At 39.9% G+C, this 16,836-nt stretch overlaps 1 protein-coding gene across 2 annotated transcripts in view; it reads right to left on the minus strand.

Annotated features, from left to right (window-relative positions):
• Positions 1-16,836, minus strand: part of srpx (sushi-repeat containing protein X-linked) — a 72,709-nt gene that overhangs the window by 8,327 nt on the left and 47,546 nt on the right. For both annotated transcript variants that reach the window (XM_043701581.1, XM_043701580.1), the window contains 3 exons: positions 13,908-14,029; positions 11,710-11,889; positions 2,003-2,136 (listed from right to left, as the gene is read on the minus strand). In XM_043701581.1, the coding sequence (XP_043557516.1) occupies positions 2,003-2,136; positions 11,710-11,889; positions 13,908-14,029 (436 nt within the window). The remainder of the gene's footprint in view (positions 1-2,002; positions 2,137-11,709; positions 11,890-13,907; positions 14,030-16,836) is intronic.

Consider the following 16,836-nt stretch of genomic DNA (forward strand, 5'->3'; position numbering starts at 1 on the left):
TAACTTACTGCTCTAGAAATGACAAATTCATGAACAGATCATGCTGACAAAATACATCCCATGCATTCCTTTTCTGGTTCAAATTAGAGATGTATTGCAACTCGACTTTTGCTTTACCTTCAGACCATCATTATTTATATGTCTAATGTTATTACTATGTAGCCAAGAACAAGAAAAAGACATTTGGACCATGACGCCCTTTCCAAACCAAGCGGAAGTATAATTTGTCTATCTCCAGACTAAACCTCATCATCGTCCCCCCCCTCCCTCCCCCCCGTCTCCTTCCCCAAAAACCCATTGCCACCGACTTTAAGGAACTCTAATTTCATTGCAATATGTTGACAGATAGTAATCCAGCTTCTTTTCACCTTGGAGTCTATTCCACATTTCCACCTTCCTGGAGGGACGAAAATGTTCTTTTCTCAACTCTGTTTCTTTGACATCATTTACGTTCTAAATTAATTTCTCACATTTCATTACTTTAAAGATCCGCCTCATATGTCCTCTCACCATTTTCTTTTCTCCAGTGAGGTCAGTCACATGATTCTTCAAAGTTTAATTCTCTTCAGTAAGTCCTCTGCAATAAATCCATCTCCTATTTATAGTCAGGTCCCAAGACAGCCCACCATTTTCTACACTGTGCCTGCTCACATTTATTGTTTCTTTCTATCCTTCTTCAGCACATATTTGTTCATCCTTAATGGCAATTCTCCCATATTGCATTACACAGGATCATTTATGGTAAAAGAACATAGGCAATAATTATTGTCACTTGGATTTCACACTTCAAATCAAAGTGCAATCACCATGAAAAGCTAGAATTCTGTTGATTTCAGGCATAAGAGTTAATAACAGAAAACTTATTGATTATCTGCATGCTGTGACTAATGATTTCTGATGCTCTCTGAATTGTTTGTAAATTTAATATTGCAATCAGAATTTATTGTCAGTGAATGTTTACTGAACTCAACTATTCCTTCCAGCTCTGTGGTTATACACAAAGCTGACAAAAGTGCAGAGACTTGGTAAGCACCGTTTGAAAACAGATTTACTTTATCTTCTCAATGCAGTTAATCAATTTCATAAGAACAATGTTGCGACATGATGGGAGAATGAGAATAGTAGTTAGTAAAAAAGAAATCTTAGTTTGTAGGCCAAAAAAGTTGCATTTACACCTATTTAAATATATTGATGAGGGATTTCTAAGCAATTCCATTGATAAAATCAGCATCAATGTTCTAAATATGTGTTAGTGATGGATAATATCCAGAGGAGCCTTGCACTAATATAGCAACTGATATTGTCTTCAAATAATGGGACAATGATCCAGGCTGACTATTATCTAGACAGTGAGCTTCTGATATCAATCTGTATAGCGGAGTTGACAGCTACATTCAAAATGCTCAAAGATTAGTTACACAATAGTAGCTAGAAACCCTATTATGGCACGTGAAAGTGGATAAAAAGGGAGAAGCTGTTCATCTTGAGTTCTCTGCCCCGTGACAGATTTTTGACAAATATCACAGCAAAATGCCATGATTTTTCATTTGGGTAAGGCTAGGAGGCCAACCTAAATCTACCTCAACTAGAAAGCACTATTTGATCCACATGCCAACCATCTGGCCAACCAAGCTAAATGGTCCCCCAATAACCTGAGAACGATATATAAACTGAATCAAAAAAACTTCACCCAGCCAGATTGTGTTGTGTTGTTATGTGTTGCCATAGTCTTACCAGACCACAGGGGCTGGTCACATTTTGAGAGAAGCGACTAGTGGTGATTTTAACCTGAGGGCCACCAGACCTCAGGGCGAGGGAAGATGGTGAGAAGGAGAGTCCTTCATGATAATCTCAAACCAGTGATGGGAATGGAACCCACGCTGGTGGCGTCACACTGCCCTGTAACCCAACAATCCAGGCAACTGAGCTAAACCAATTCCTTCAACCAGATTACTGTGTGATATTCTTTAGGAGTCTATTACTGGTTTTCAGGGAACATTACCTGAATTATTCCAAGCTGGAATCTGTAGTAGTGGTTGGCAGCAGACGGAGTGGATATGATCAGCAAACGACGCTTTTCATAGAACTGATCAAGAAGTGCTGTTGCTGTAGTAACACCCACATTAATGTGCATAGCTGAAATATCAAGGAGAACAAAGTGCACAGTTTAAAGGTGAACAAAAATAATCCCACCTCTCATTGTTGCCGGAATTGGTGCACTGGAATCTTAGAAAGCATAATTTATAGAACAAATATCAATTATTTGTGAACAAAGGTTGGATTTTACACATTGCAACATTCCCCTAACCTCTGACTAAACATTCTGGAATGCGAAGCCCACCCATGTTCCCGATGGAGTCCTGCAGTAATTTAACACAAGGAGAAGCATTACTTACTTTAGCAATGAGTGCAGGCAGTTCCACTATACTGAGGAATCCAAGTAAGTCTGGGGTCAAGCGTCTCAGCAAGAGCAATGTGGAGCCAGGTTCAAAAGGCCAGGGAAAAGGTTAAAGAATAACATGATATTCCAACACATCCAATGGGTTCACAAGGCTGCACAGGAGAACCATTATTGCCAAACACCAATCCACCCAGTAAAGCTTGTGGTTTCTCCACAAGCACAGGACACCACCACTGATAAAGTACCAGCAGCAACAGAGTGAGGCCCATGAGTGGCTCTAAATAGACCAAAGGATGGGGATATGGCACTGCTTATGCTCTCACTCCTTTAAAATTTCAGCCAAGGTGAGTCAACAGCAGTGGATCTACAGATCTCAAATAAGACCTACGCTCAAACCTGCTGGAGGAAGAACAGAAAATCCATTCCAGAGATAGATAATGTTTTCTGTTGGACTGTCTCTAATATTCCCTGTTGCATTCTCTATGGCTTCAAATGCTGTTCCGCCACTTGGCTTTATCAACACACTGACATAGATTCCTGTCCCATTTTAGATTCTGCTACAAAGCTGTTGAATATTCAGTGTATTGCAGCTTTCTCTTGCTCTCCATGGCCACTGATTCCGCTGTGCTCCATTATCCTTTACTTGTTTCAGCTGATTTGCTCCAGAGTTCCATCCTCAACACTTCCACATGTGCACTTCATTCTCTTTCTTTAAAGCCTTCTTAAAGCCTCACATTACTGATTGAATTTTCATCCCTCCTCTTCTTTAGTTCAGCATCCATACTTTTCTTTAGAACAAATCTTTTTGAATAAGGATGTAATATTTGAGCTATAGGGAGATGTTGAATAGGCTAGGGCTAATTTTTCTGGAGCGTCAGAGGCTGAAGGGTGACCTTATAGAAGTTTATAAAGTCAAAAGGGGCATGGATAGGGTAAATAGACAAGGTCTTTTCCCTGGGGTGGGGGAGTCCAGACTAGAGGGCATTAGTTAAGGGTGAGAGGAGAAAGATATAAAAGAGACCTAAGGGGCAACTTTTTCATGCAGAGGCTGGTGCATGTATGGAATGAGCTGCCAGAGGAAGTGGTAGAGGCTGGTACGATTACAGCATTTAGAAGGCATCTGGATGGGTATATGAATAAGAAGAGTTTAGAAGGGTATGGTCCAAGTGCTGGCAAATGAGACACGATTAGGTTGGGATATCTGGTGGGCATGGGCACGTTGGGCCTAAGGGTTTGTTTCCGTGCTGTACATCTCTATGACTCTATTTGCAATTCTCAGGCAGGAGATATCCTCAAGGGATTCTGAAGTTTTCTTCAATTGATTCTCATACATAATTCAATTGCTTTAAGACAAATCAGAGTAAAAAAATCATACAAGTATTTTAGCATAGGAAAACTTGATTTATTCACAACCCATATTACAGGGCAATGTTGAGAGAATTTTGAACTTAACATAGCGCATTTGCTCAAAGTGTAAATCTGAAATGATGCTTAAAAACTTTTAAAGTGAATTTAATATCTTTGTAGGGTAATCTAAATGGTTAGACTTGTAATCCAAATAGAGAAATTTTCTCAGTTAGGAGAGCGCTAGAATGATTTACTTTAATGTGTTTAATACAAAATTATTTCAGACTTCTATAACATCCTGCAAAAACTGGGGCTTAAACACTACTTAGGCTGGCAGACTGATCAATTCCTTTCCTCTCTCTGATATGAACATTAGGACGATAACAGTTAAATGAATTTTCCGGAAGAAATTATTCAAATATGTATTCTTCAGCCACTTTTGAAATAACGTGGGCATTAAAAACACAGAAGGCAGCATAAGAAGGTTTTTAACAAAAAGAAATACAAATGCAAGATCTTTCTTTCTTTCTTATCTTGACATAGGTTATGACAATTTGCAGTCTGCTCACGCTCAAACCACGAACTGCAACATTTAGAAAAAGCGAGACACAGAATGATAACTGCAGGCTAATCAACCGCAAACCCATGCTTCTGAAAAATTCTTCCAAATCCTTATAAACATAACTCAAGAATAATCGCTAAAAAGTAAAATTTCAACTGTAAAATGTAATCCCATGCTGACCTAGTCAACACCAGCAAAAAATAAATGAGTAAGTTATTTAATTTGCAAAATTTCATTGCACATAAATTGCCTGACATACAACCTATTGAAATACATTAGGGACATTTCAAATCCAATCCAATGGTTGTGAACTGATTTAGGATAGCCCAAGTCACTAACTAAATATGAGTTATTTCATTTTTATTCTTGAGAAATTCGTATACTTATGTTTTGTTACCTGATAAAACATACTTTGAACAATTGTGAGTTTCAGAACATGGTTTTCCTATACCCAGGAGTAGTGAGAGTGGACAAGACACTTTCTTGCCAACTCTGCAATTAAGTGCAGGATGAGAAAGTGATTTTCACCATTTTCCAACAATTAAGAATCTTTAGTGGTTTATTAATGATCGCTTAGAGTCAGAGGTCTACAGTATGGAAACAGGCCCTTTGGCCCAACTTGCCTATGCCACCCAGTTTTCACAATTTTTTTGAAAACACAGTTTTATTAAAAAAGATTTTTTGATATTACAGCAAATACAAAACAATACAATTCAAAACAGTACAAAGACAGAAAAAAACTGCACTTGTAAAAATGTATAAATCTATATAAAAAAACTAAATACATAAGTAAATAAGTAATAACTAACAACTAACTAATAAATAATAATAATATGGCCCAGCAAGACAAAACACTAGCTCGCGACCATGAAGAACATTAATTTACACATATTCATACATTCGCAGTTCCCCCTATCTGGATATTAGACACGTAAAACCCAATCATTACAGCTGTATAAAACCCATTATTAGTTTGGCAAACAGATCTGTGTCCAGGTAGTCCAAAAAGAGCACCATGTCTTAGACAAATTCTCAGTTTTATGGTGCACCATACTTGTAAGAAAATTCTAAAGGGATAGGCTCCATAACTATCTTATGCCAACCCGACAAACCCAGAGGATTTTCAGACACTCAACCTAAGAGAATATTCTTTCTTGCGCAAAAAGTAAGAATGTTGAAAACATTTTCCTTATGTATGTCTATAGGGAATATCCCAAGAAGAGGAGAAACCAGGTCCATTTCCACCCTTGTCCCCAAGATCCTCTCTATTTGCACCTACCACAGCACTCCAGTATGTTCAGAGCCTGCAGCAGGACCAGAAGCAATGAGTAAAAGTGCCCGTACTCACTTTGCACTTGGGACATGTTGAAGATATTCCTGATTTAAATTTTGATAAATGATCTGGAGCCAAGTGGATCCTGTGGAGAACCTTCAACTGTAAAGCATGGGTCCTATTGCAAATAAAGATCTTTCTCGCATTTTCCCAAATGTCTTCCCATGTCTCTGAGAAGATCTCAACGCCCAACTCTCTCTCCCACACGCTGCAAAGCCGTTTGGTCTCGTCTGAGGAGCTGCCCTTCCAGGCCCCCTCAACAGGTGATAAAGAGTGCTGACAGAAAGTGTATTCTTAGGATTGAGCACCCCCTTCACTATGTTGGATTTGTAGGGATCAGTTAAAAGTGTAGTCCGTTTTTGATTGAAATCCCCAGTTTGAAAGAAGTGAAAGACGTCCTTACTAGGTAGCTCGTATTTCCGAGCTAACTGGTCAAAAGACATCATTGTGCCCCCCTCAAATAAATCACCCAAGCAAGACACACCCCTAGCTGCCCAGAGTTTAAACCCAGAGTCCATTATACCTAGTTGAAAACCCAGCATACCAACCATAGGTGTAAAAAAACATGTTTTGGCAATATTGCCTTCCCTCTGCCGCATTGCCCTCCATGCTTTAACAGTATTGATAGCTATTGGGTTGTGGCAATATTCCTTAACTGTCCTCATTTTGTCCAGGAACAGCAAACTAGTAAGGGGACATCTTGCCTGAGAGGTTTCCACATCTAACCATATTGAAAGAGAGTCCCCACAAGCCCAGTCACTCACATAAGATAAAAACGAGTTTAGTTGATAGTTCTTAATGTCTGGGCGATGCACTCCCCCTCCAGTCTGTGAGGCAATTGCAATTTAACTAACTTAATACTGGGGCGCTTATGATGCCAGGTAAAAGAGCTGAACCTGGCTAGAGAAAATCAAGGGGAGCATTCACATAGGGTACAACAAATGGGGGAGAATATTCATTTTAATGAGGGCTATCCGACCTAACCAAGAAACCGGTCACGCTTCCCATCTGTGAAGATCTTGTTTGATTTTGTTGAATAAATGAACAAATTTAGCTTTAAATAGCTGATCAAAAACTGGAGTAATGAATATACCCAAATCCAGAAAAACCTCTGTGACCAATTAAAAGGGAATCGAGGTTCACCCTCAAGACCTGGTATTTTTGTAAGATCACCCATGGGTGTAGCCTCTGATATGCAAAATTGATCCTGTAACCCAAAACAGGTGCCAAATGAATTGATACATTGTATCAGGCGAGGCAACAAAACTGCTGGGTTTAACAAAAAGCTGAGGACATCATCCACCTACAATGAAATCTTATGTCATTTTGACCCCACTTCTGGAGCCAATATATTAGGATCACTATGAATGGTCTCCGCCAGCAACTCGATTACCAGTGTAAAAAGCTGTGGTGAAAGGGGACAGTCAACTGTCCCTGAAGATATTAAAATTACTTGATCGCATACCACTGGTGAGAATGGCGACAAGAGGCTCACTATTGAGAACCTTTACCCACCTTATAAAAGGTTTACCCAAGCCAAACTGCTCTAGAGTTCAAAAAAGGTACAGCCACTTGACCCGGCCAAATACCTTCTCTGCATCTACAGAAATCACCAATCCCAATACAGCCTGTTGCTGACATGCTTGAATTACATTAAGTAATTTCCTAAAATTATCGGAAGATCTGTGGCCCTTTATAAAGCCTATCTGGCCCACTTTAATAATAGCAGGTAACACAGTTTACTGCATGAATGCAAGACACTTAGAAAGAATTTTAAAATTAACATTTAGAAGTGAAATGGGCCTATAAGAAGCGCAATCCACCGGGGCTTTCCCATTTTTAAGAATAAGAGAGATGTTGGCCTCTCTTAGAGATGACGGGAGACGATCAGGGCTGTACAAGTCATTGAATATATTGAGCATCGGGCCTGACAATATGCTTATAAATTCCTGTAGAATTTGTTGGGAAGTCCATCAGGACCAGGCGCCTTTCCACTCTGAAGCTGCCTCACAGCCTCCTGCACCTCTTGCTCTGATAAGGGGGCATTCAGAAAAGACTCTTGTTCGGGGGTCACACCTGGGAGCTCCAGATTCTTGAAAAAAGCCTGACCATCCTCACAACTTTCAGACTGGTATAATTCAGAGCAAAATTTCCGAAATGCCGTCTTAATCTTTTCAGATTCACAGGTTAGATTTCCAGCACCTTCCCTGATCGATGTAATGGATTGAGGGGCACTCTTTTTCCTGGCACAATATATTAGGTACATGCCCACTTTGTCACCATGCTTTGTTTTGCAAAAGTAAGCTCCTTCTTTGCTCTTTTCATAAGCATGGAGTTCAATGCAGACAAAGCGCTGTGATCCGCTGTAGCTTGGCTAATGAGGGCCTGTCAGAGTAAGCCTTCTCAGCTGCCTTCAACCATGTTTCAAGGAGACGTTGCTGCTCACCCTTCTGCCGCTTCCTACAGGCAGAGTAGGAAATAACTAATCATCTGGCATAAGCTTTAGCTGTTTCCCAAAAGACGGATGGGCTACTAGCCAAACCTGAATTAATGTCTAGGAATGCATTGAATTCACTGGAATAATATTCCACAAACTTACTATCCTTAAGGATAAAGGGATCCATTCACCAGTGTCTCAGACCCACTAGAGTGTCCTTAATCTTAACCAACAGGTACACTGGAGCATGATCAAAGATGGTAATATTACCAATCACATAAGACACTACCAAGTCCAGAGTTGCCACGGAGGGTCAAAAAAACAGTCCTAGTGTGGCACCTGTGTGGATTAGAAAAAAATGTAAAATCCCTGCCTGTAGGGTGAAGACACCTCCAGACATCCACCGACACTAAGTCCACACACAAATCCACTAACTGCTTGGTTTGTAAAGAAGGCATTGGGGGGCGGCTTTGGGCAAGCAGGATCCATAAGACAATTAAAATCTCCTTCTATGATGATATGCTGAAATTCAAGACTCTTCAAAACTTAGAGAACGCATCCACTAGAATTTGAAGGGATGGGCCGGGGGACAATAGACATTTAAAATACCATATGCTTCCACATTTACCAGGGCTTTAAGGATTATGAACCTTCCATGTGTGTCTTTGATACACTGTAGTAACTTAAAAGTGAGATTCCTCCTAACCAATATGGCCACTCCCCTATTCCTAGTATTAAAAGATGAAAAGTAAACCCGATCAAACCCATTCTGCTGTAATTTCAAATGTTCCCTATCATCCAAACGTGTTTCCTGCAATAAGGTAATATCCACCTTTTCTTTCTAAGACTCGAGAGTACCTTTTTCCCCTTAAATGGCAAGTGATTCCCTTTGATGTTCCGGTACACTATTTAAACAAGTCATTAGCCATAACCTTCTGCAGGAGGAGAAAGTGAGGTCTGCAGATGCTGGAGATCAGAGATGGAAATGTGTTGCTGGAAAAGCGCAGCAGGTCAGGCAGCATCTAGGGAACAGGAGAATCGACGTTTCGGGCATTAGCCCTTCTTCAGGAATCCTGAAGAAGGGCTAATGCCCGAAACGTCGATTCTCCTGTTCCCTAGATGCTGCCTGACCTACTGCGCTTTTCCAGCAACACATTTCCATAACCTTCTGCAGTAACATTTAGACTCCAGAGAGGAAGAACTCACATTACAAATCGCTGAGCCTTAATAAAAGACAATCCACAGAACATAAAACTACACAAACTAAACCCACTACAGTTAACAAACCTACACAAATATCAGAGACTATATACAACAAAAACCAAAAAGCAAAACATATAAGATGCCAATGACATGAGATAGGGCAGTTTATCCCCCACCTAAATGGGGCACCTACATATCCCAAAACCCAACTTTCCACCCCACTGCTAAAACAGCAACCACGGCATTTAAATACCTGAGCCGTAAGTAGACATCTAGCCATCCCAACCATTTTCTCTCCTCCTAGCTAGAGCCACACCACAAACACAAGCCTCAAACAAAAATAGAAAAAAGAATAACAATGTGAACAAAGAAGTTAAAAGTGAATAGTAAGTAAGTACCCCACCCATCCCTTGGTATAGCTTAATTTAGAAGTTAAAAGTAAATGCCCCACCTGTCCCCAAGCATAATTTAACCTAGATTATCACCAAACAAAAGAGGAAAAGAAAACCCCAACACGACTTCCTTTTTTTGGAAAAAAACACATGTCCAAACAACAGAGTAAGTCAGCTTGTCCACAGCTGGTACTTCTTTGGCTCATCAGAAAAGGCACGTGTCAGCTTCTCCACAAGCTGACTCGTGCCTTTTCTGATGAATCAAAGAAGTGTACGGATCCATTAAAGGTCACCGAAGCACCACCGGATACCTCAGAGAGAACTGGATCCCGAGCTCCCTCAGTCTTTCTTAATGCCATCGTAGGACTTCCTTTTCCGTATCACCACCACTGAGAACTCCAGGAAAAACATGATTCTAGAGCCCTTGTACACTAAGGCCTTCGAATCTTTCCCCTGGATTCTGGAAGCTTCCACAATTCTTTGCTTGTCTCTACAATTATAGAACCGCACCAGGATAGGGTGAGGATGCTGGTCCAGACCTGACTTCTGTGTCGTGACCCAGTAAACCCTCTCAAGCTTCAGACACCCCATTCCAGCCTCCAAGTTAAGGAATGTTTGCAGCCAATCCTCAATAAATTCCAATGGTCGCTTACCTTTCTTACCCTCCAGCAAACCAATTATCCAAATATATTTTTCTCCTGACCCTGTTCTCAAGATCAACAACCTGGTCAAGCAAATTACAGACCTGTGTCTCCAGCAAATTACAGACTTGTGTGAAAAAACTGGCCCTCTAGACCCTCTTGCATTTCTCCCCTCTCACTGTAAACCTATGTCCCCGAGTTTTTGACTCCCCTACCATGGGGAAAAGCAGTTGTCTGTCTACCCTATCTGTGCCTCCCATGATTTATGACCTCTAGAAAAAGGTGTTTTCTCAGTCTCCAATGCTCCAGGGAAAATGTCCCAGCCTATCCAACCTCTCCTTATAACTCCAACCTTCCAGTTCAGGTCGGATTCTCATTAATCCTTTCTAAATTATTTTCTAGTCTAATAATATCTTTTCTATAGTAGGGCGACCAGAACTGCATGCAGTGCTCCCGTGAGATTTAATCTTAGTCAACAACCTACCATGCAGTACCTTGTCAAAGACTTTGAAGACAACATCCATCACGCTACTCTCAACTACTTTTTTGGTCATCCTTCAAATACCTCAATCAAATTCGTGAGGCATGATTTCCCATGCACAAAGCCATGGCCACCATTCCAAATGAGTCCTTGCCTCTCTAAATGCTTGTAGATCCTGCTTCTCAGAATCCCTTCCAACAGCTTACCCACCACAGATGTTAGGCTCACTGGTGTGTAGTTCCCAGGCACTTCCCTGCAGCCTTCCTCAAATAATGTCACTTAAGGGCTTACGTCACCAGCTTCCAATCGTCATTCTCCCTGGCAGGTAAGAAAATGGCTAATTGCCGGAGTGGAAATAATCTCACTTTAATGAAGTAAAAATGGAATGTCATCACAGTGTGATACCAAAGCAAATGGAAAGATTTGAATATCTTCCTAAAAATTTAGTTGTGGCATTCAGTCATCAGAGGTTATGCTATTTTATAACTGCAGAAGCAATATGTCATTAATAGTTCCATTCTGCACAGTTGTGCGTTCCTTTAAAGTTATTATACTATTGAAATAAATGTTTAGATCAATTTTCAATCAGACATTCTTTTTCTCTTTCTTTATCATAGTTTTCATTACTGTTTAGTAAATACAGATTTAAAGATCGTGATTGTTTGATGATGAAATTGTAAGGAATAGAATACAGTACGGTTTAATTTATAAGTTGATACATAATTTACAACTGATAAGTTCATAAGATCTTAACATTGCTTTGTAGTATAATGAGCTGCTATTTCTATTTTCTACACAGGCAAATATCAACACAGGCCTTTACACATGACATAAGCATGCAGAGAACTAGGTACAATTTTGATTCCTGTAAGAATTTTAATAGTGTAAAATGCAAGTCACAAATATACTTACGTGCACAGGATGGCACTGCTGCTGACCAGATATTGTTGTATTGGCAGACGGTTGCTTTGCTTCCACGTAATTCATAGCCGCCCATGCAAGAAAATTCACAGGTTGCCCCATAGTTATCCCCATCACTGGAACATTTCATGGAGCCATTATCTGGTGGAGAGAGCTTCCCACAACGTCTAACTGGTAATAAAAATAATTCAAACTGCAGTTTTCAAAATCAAATTTGAATTCATTATGTGAAATCAAAAAAAGTTAGGGAGTCATTTATTCTGAGTTATTCAACTTCCAAAACAGAATGGTGTTAAACCCATAATGAAAATATGCAAATGCACATCCATAAATTATTTCATAGATTTATGCTTTGCAATTTTGAATGGAAATTAGGTTGTAAACATTTAAAATAAATCAAACCTGCTATCCATGCTTCTGCAAGGTTAATGCTGCTCAGTTCCATTCGGATGCTTAATAAAAATAAGTATTTTTAACAAACATACTTAGTGCAGACACAATCATCAGTAACATGGAAACTCTCCCTGTTCTCCCAAATTGACAGGAAGAGCACATCACTCTACTATGCCCCCTCGTAATAGCTGACTCCATACGCTGACATAGGCTGGGAATGTCAAGGTGTTAAGGATTTAGATGAAGAATAATTTGTCAAGTGTGTACATGAAAATTGACTGAGTCAGTATGTGGATGTACCTATAGAGAAGGTGCAAAACTTGACTTACTCTTGGGAAATAAGGCAGGGCAGGTGACAAAGGAATCAGTGAGGGAGAACTTTGGGGCCAGTGACCATAATTCTAATAGTTTTAAAATAATGATGGAAAAAGGATAGACCAGATCCAACAACTGAAGTTCTAAATTGGAGGAAGGCTAATTTTGAAGTTATGAGGCAAGAACTTTCAAAAATTGACTGCAGGCAGATGTTCGCAGATAACGAGATGGCTGGAAAATGGGATGCCTTCAAAAGTGAGATAATGAAAGTGCAGAGACACTATATTTCTGTTAGGGTGAAAGTCAAGGTTGGTAGGTGTAGGGAATGCGAGATGAGTAGATAAATTGAGGTTTTGGTCAAGAAAAAGGAGGAAGCATATGTCAGGTACAGACAGATCAAATGAATCCTTATAAAAGTATAAAGGCAGTAGGAATATACTAAAGAGGGAAATCAGGAGGTCAACAAGGGGACATGAGATAACTTTGGCAAATAGAGTTAAGGAGAATCCTAAGGGATTCTATAAATACATTAAGGACAAAAGGGTAACTAGGGAGAGAACAGGACCCCTCAAAGATTGGCAAGGCAGTCTATGTGTGGAACCCCTGGAGATGGAGGAAACACTAAACGAGTATTTTGTATTAGTGTTTACTGTGGAGAAGGACATGGAAGATATAGAATGTGGTGAAATAGATGGTGACATCTTGAAAAATGTCCATATTATAGAGGAGAAAGTGCTGGATGCCTTGAAATGCATAAAAGTGGATGAATCCCAAGGACCTGATCAGGTGTAACCTAGAACTCTGTGAGAGGCTAGAGAAGTGATTACTGGGCCTCTTACTGAAATATTTGTATCATCGATAGTCACAGGTGAGGTGCCTGAAGACTGGAGGTTGACTAATGAGGTGCCACTGTTTAGGAAAGGTGGTAAGGACAAGCCAGGGAACTATAGACCAGTGAGCCTTACGTCGGTGGTGGGCAAGTTGGTGGAGGGAATCCTGAGAGACAGGATTTACATGTATTTGAAAAGGCAACGACTGTCAATTTATTTTTGATAAAATTTTCAGAAATTTGGAGCAAAATCTAAAAAAGCACAATCTTAAAAAAAGGTACTCTGTTACCAAAAAGTCCACAGCCTGTGATCCTTTTAAGAGTTCCATTGTATGTAGGTCTACTCAAAATAGGCTCTGCTGGGAAAGAACATGGCCACAGCACATAAACTAGGCAAGTCAAAGACAATTGAAGGCATGACTATCAATGCTGAGGTGAAAGAAATCCAAAATGCAAAAAAGGCTAAAATTGGAGGACTGCAGAGATGTTTTATATATACCCAAACTGACTTGCTTCAAGACAACACAACAAATGATCAATTAAAGGGTGGAGAAGAATCTGAAAAACAATGTTTAATACTTATGTTATGTTTTATTTATTACATGGAGACCAGAAATTATTAAATGTGTGTGAATTGTCAGAAAAGACTTACCCTCAACTTTAATTGTAAACTGACAAGATGCTTTGTTTCCAGCCCCGTCGAAAACAGTATACTGAATTTTATGTTGACCTTCTGAAAATTCTGAGCGAGGAGGAAGGCCTTTTAATATGACACTAAAAGATAAACAAAAAAGTGTTTATGGTGAATTCTGTTGCATTTTACAACACAGTCCAATACAATTTAATACAAATGCGAAAATGCTGCAGTAGAAGTTTACTCAGGGAAAATATGCATCATCTCAAGATGAGTAGTGAACACATCACAAATTAAATTGCTATGATCAACCTAGATTTTGTCATAATGCATTGACCATGTAGTACAGGAAGGAAATTGCACTTTTATGCAGCCAGTGAAGCACTTCTTAAAATCTTAGTCTCATGTGGAAGAAAAAGGCAATTCAAAACAATGGGCAGAATTTCATCTCCCTGGCAGTGGTGAGAAAAAAATGGCCCTAAATAGAAACATTTTTGTATTCATTCATGAGATGTGGGCACAACTGGCTGGGCCTGCATTTATTGCCCAGTTCTAACTGCCCTTGAAATTGTGGGGAGTGAGCTGTTAGGCAGAGTGTTTCCGAATTTTGACCCTGTGACACTGAATGAATGGTGATATGTTTCCAAGTCAGGATGGTGAGTGGTTTGGAAGGGAACTTGCAGGTGATAGGGTTCCCATTTTTTCTGCTGCCTTGTCTTTCAAGATAGTCATGGGCTTGGAGGATACCATCTGAACAACCTTGGTGAATTTCTGCAGTACATCTTGTAGATAGCACATATTGGTGCTACCATGCAACAGTGGTGGAGGAAGTGAACGGTTATAGATGTGGTGCCAATCAAGTGGGCTGCTTTGTTCTGAATGGTCTCCAGCTTCTTGAGTATTGTAGGAATTGCACCCATCCAAGCAAGTCAGGAGTATCCCACTACACACCTGAGTTCTGCCTTCTTGATGACGGTCTGGCTTTGGGGAGTCAGGAAGTGAATCACTGGATCAATTGATCCACCCTGGTGGGCTGGAAAACACAGTAACTGCAGTCCAGAGGATGTTGCTAGGCAACCTTCAGCATTGGGTCCCTTCTAGCAATTTGTCTAATGATTCAATAATAAAACCCATCACTTATCTCTTGTTAAAGCTTTGCTTCTCCAAAGTTAATTGACTTTTTTCGAAGCAATAGATGAACCATAGCAGACTTCAAGTCTTGAATCTTTAGTAATTGTAGCTGATCAAAACTCCCAGAAATCACAAGGTAGAAGTCATTTTGAATTTGTAATGTTTCAACCAGAACTATATTCCTGTTGCTCACAGTCCACAAAGATAAATATGTATTCCAATCACAAATTACTTTTAAATAATCAATACAGTGTGAAATTTACCCAAACCTTGGAGTGCAGGTTCATAGTTCCTTGAAAGTAGAATCATCGGTAGATATGATAGTGAAGAAGGCATTTGGTATGCTTTCCTTTATTGGTCAGAGTATTGAGGAAAGGAGATGGCTGTACAGGACATTGGTTAAGCCACTTTTGGAATATTCTGTGCAATCTGGTCTCCCTCCCATCGGAAGGATGTTGTGAAACCTGAAAGGGTTCAGAAAAGGTTTACAAGGATGTTGCCAGGATTGGAGGATTTGAGCTATTGGGAAAGACTGAATAGGCAGGGACTGTTTTCCCTGGAGCATCGGAGACTAAGGGGTGATTCTATAGAGGTTTATAAAATAATGAGGGGCATGAATAGGATAAATAGACAAGGTCTTTTCCTCGGGTGGGGGAGTTGAGAACTAGAGAGCATTGGCTTAGGGTTAGAGGGGAAAGATTTAAAAGGAACCTAAGGGGCAACTTTTTCATGCAGAGGGTTGTGCGTGTATGAATTGAGCTACCAAAGGAACTGTTGGAGTTGGTACAATTATAGCACTTAAAAGGCATTTGAATGGGTATATGATTAGATTAGATTACTTACAGTGTGGAAACAGGCCCAACAAGTCCACAACAACCCTCTGAAGAGCAACCCACCCAGACCTATTCCCCTACATTTACCCCTTCACCTAACACTATGGGCAATTTAGCATGGCTAATTCACCTAACCTGCACATTTTTGGACTGTGGGAGGAAACCGGAACACCCGGAGGAAACCCACGCAGACACGGGGAGAATGTGCAAACTCACACAGTTGCCTGAGGCGGGAATTGAACACGGGTCTCTGGTGCTGTGAGGCATCAGTGCCACCATGCTGCCCACAGATGAGGAAAGGTTGAAAGTGATATGGGCCAAGTGCTGGCAAATGAGACTAGATTAGGTTAGATATATGGTCGGCATGGATGAGTTGGACCGAAGAGACTGTTTCCGTGGTGTACATTTCTATGACTCTAAATGTACCGAAATAGAAGATATTAATTATAAATTATTATGCAAGTTGCTGTTCTTAAAAATATTGATTAATGCATGAATGAAAGTCATCACCACACATTATGTGGTACCAGAGACCACCATAGGATTAACTGCCTTCCCCCAAACCTTTTGTTTCTTTCTCCTTGCCTGCCCACTCCCCAACCCACCATAGCCTCTCACAACAATGGCTTCTTTTATTAACCCATTGCTGCACTGTCACAATAAAGGACATAATTTCAGATCTTTCCATGCCTAAAATGGAAATTAAATAGCTCTACAATCAAATTAAAATCAAATTTATCAGGGCAAAAAGTTAACAAGACAGCTCCATGCTATTTGCTACTTAAGTATTTATTTGCCATTTTACATTAGTTGTACATTTTAATATTGTTTCGCATGATTATTTTTGAAAAATACATGAACTTTCTAATTCAATACAAATTAAAACATGTTTTGTTTACAGCAGTAAATTAAAATGAATCCTTGGTGAAAGTGAATCCTTGATAGTATCAGATTGAAAGCAGTAAGGATTAACTATCTGCCAA

Source organism: Chiloscyllium plagiosum, chromosome 12 (genome assembly GCF_004010195.1).
Source record: "Chiloscyllium plagiosum isolate BGI_BamShark_2017 chromosome 12, ASM401019v2, whole genome shotgun sequence".
Classification (NCBI taxonomy): Eukaryota; Metazoa; Chordata; class Chondrichthyes; order Orectolobiformes; family Hemiscylliidae; genus Chiloscyllium; species Chiloscyllium plagiosum.